General features: G+C 43.9%; 1 protein-coding gene across 1 annotated transcript; it reads left to right on the plus strand.

The window, feature by feature from the left end:
• The first annotated feature begins 491 nt into the window (after positions 1-491).
• On the plus strand, positions 492-1354 carry LOC111651060 (HLA class II histocompatibility antigen, DR beta 3 chain-like). Its single transcript, XM_023401019.2, has 2 exons — positions 492-626; positions 876-1354. Exons 1-2 carry the CDS (start codon positions 572-574, stop codon positions 1157-1159), a joined length of 339 nt encoding a protein of 112 aa, XP_023256787.2. The 5' UTR covers positions 492-571; the 3' UTR covers positions 1160-1354.
• Positions 1355-1411: the final 57 nt, after the last annotated feature.

Genomic DNA, 1411 nt, shown 5'->3' on the forward strand with positions numbered 1-1411 from the left:
AGATTCTGGCCTGTGGGACCTGGTGCTGGTCTAGATTCTGGACTGTGGGACCTGGTGCTGGTCTAGATTCTGGACTCTGGGACCTGGTGCTGGTCTAGATTCTGGACTCTGGGACCTGGTGCTGGTCTAGATTCAGGACTCTGGCCTGTGGGACCTGGTGCTGGTCTAGATTCTGGACTCTCACAGTGAAAGTTTTTCTCTGATGTTTTCAACCAGAGAATCAAAGAACAGAATCAGCAGCTCAGTTTCTGCTTCTTTGTTTCTGGATTAAAGATAAAAATCTTGTTTCTGTTTCTGAACTTTTATTGATCGTGTGTGAATTTAAATTGTTGTTGTGACTTTATGACTCATTAATAAAAACCTCCTCATTAACATGAACATCCTCCATGTCCATGTTTAAAGTGAGCAACTCTTCAGGTTTCACCTGAACACAGCACAACAGGAAGTGAACCTCTGCCACAGCTGTCTGCCTGGTAACAGGTGACGCTGCAGGTCATGTGACCTCGTCCTCTGGTTTTTACAGCAGCTCTCAGTCCGACTGTGTCAGTGTTTGTCAGGTCAACAGAGGAACATGGCTTCATCCTTCCTCAGCTTCTCCCTCCTCTTCATCGCTGCGTCCACAGCAGGTAGGTTCAATACACTGATCAATACTGATCTATACACTGATCAATACACTGATCACTGATCAATACACTGATCACTGATCTATACACTGATCACTGATCAATACACTGATCAATACACTGATAACTGATCTATACACTGATCACTGATCTATACATGGTCTGATCAGTGGATAGATCTTAACTGATAGATCAATACATGTATGATCAGTGACCAATACAGTGATAATTCTCTGACTGTTTGTTCTTCAGATGGATTTTGGCATTATGCAGTGACTCGCTGTGACTTCAACTCCACTGATCCGAACGACATCACGTACATTCGGTCGTACTTCTACAACAAACTGGAGCTCCTCAGGTTCGACAGCAGAGTGGGGAAGTACGTTGGATACACTGAGATCGGAGTGAAGAACGCTGAACGCCTCAACAAAGGTCCAGATGTGGTTCAGATGAGGAATGAGAAGGAGAGATACTGTGTTCTCACCGTTGGAATTGACTACCAAGCTGCTCTGACTAAGTCAGGTGAGTGTTGGTGACATCATCAGGTTAAACCTCAGGTTCATCCACCGACTGAACCTCACACTCAGTTTGTTCCACATGTTTTTATTATTATTTTTCTGGCTTCATATTTTCTCTGTTGGTTCGTCAGGACTCATTAACGATGATGTCACAGTCTGTGTCTCCACCTGGTGGAGAAACACCGTCACTGCAGCTGCTGCTGTTCATCACACTGTTAATGACAATTATCATTTTATCTTTTGATTTTCTGCTTCGTTTTCCCAGAAATC

Source organism: Seriola lalandi, unplaced genomic scaffold (genome assembly GCF_002814215.2).
Source record: "Seriola lalandi dorsalis isolate HSWRI2012SDOR001 ecotype SW California unplaced genomic scaffold, Sedor1 jcf7180002053306, whole genome shotgun sequence".
NCBI classification, from domain to species: Eukaryota; Metazoa; Chordata; class Actinopteri; order Carangiformes; family Carangidae; genus Seriola; species Seriola lalandi.

What these genes read in the sequence shown, in the direction of transcription:
- LOC111651060 (XM_023401019.2), top strand. Translation starts at nt 572, where the DNA reads ATGGCTTCATCCTTCCTCAGCTTCTCCCTCCTCTTCATCGCTGCGTCC. An exon ending in CATCGCTGCGTCCACAGCAG is followed by an intron (nt 627 to 875) that starts GTAGGTTCAATA and finishes TTTGTTCTTCAG; the next exon opens with ATGGATTTTGGCATTATGCA.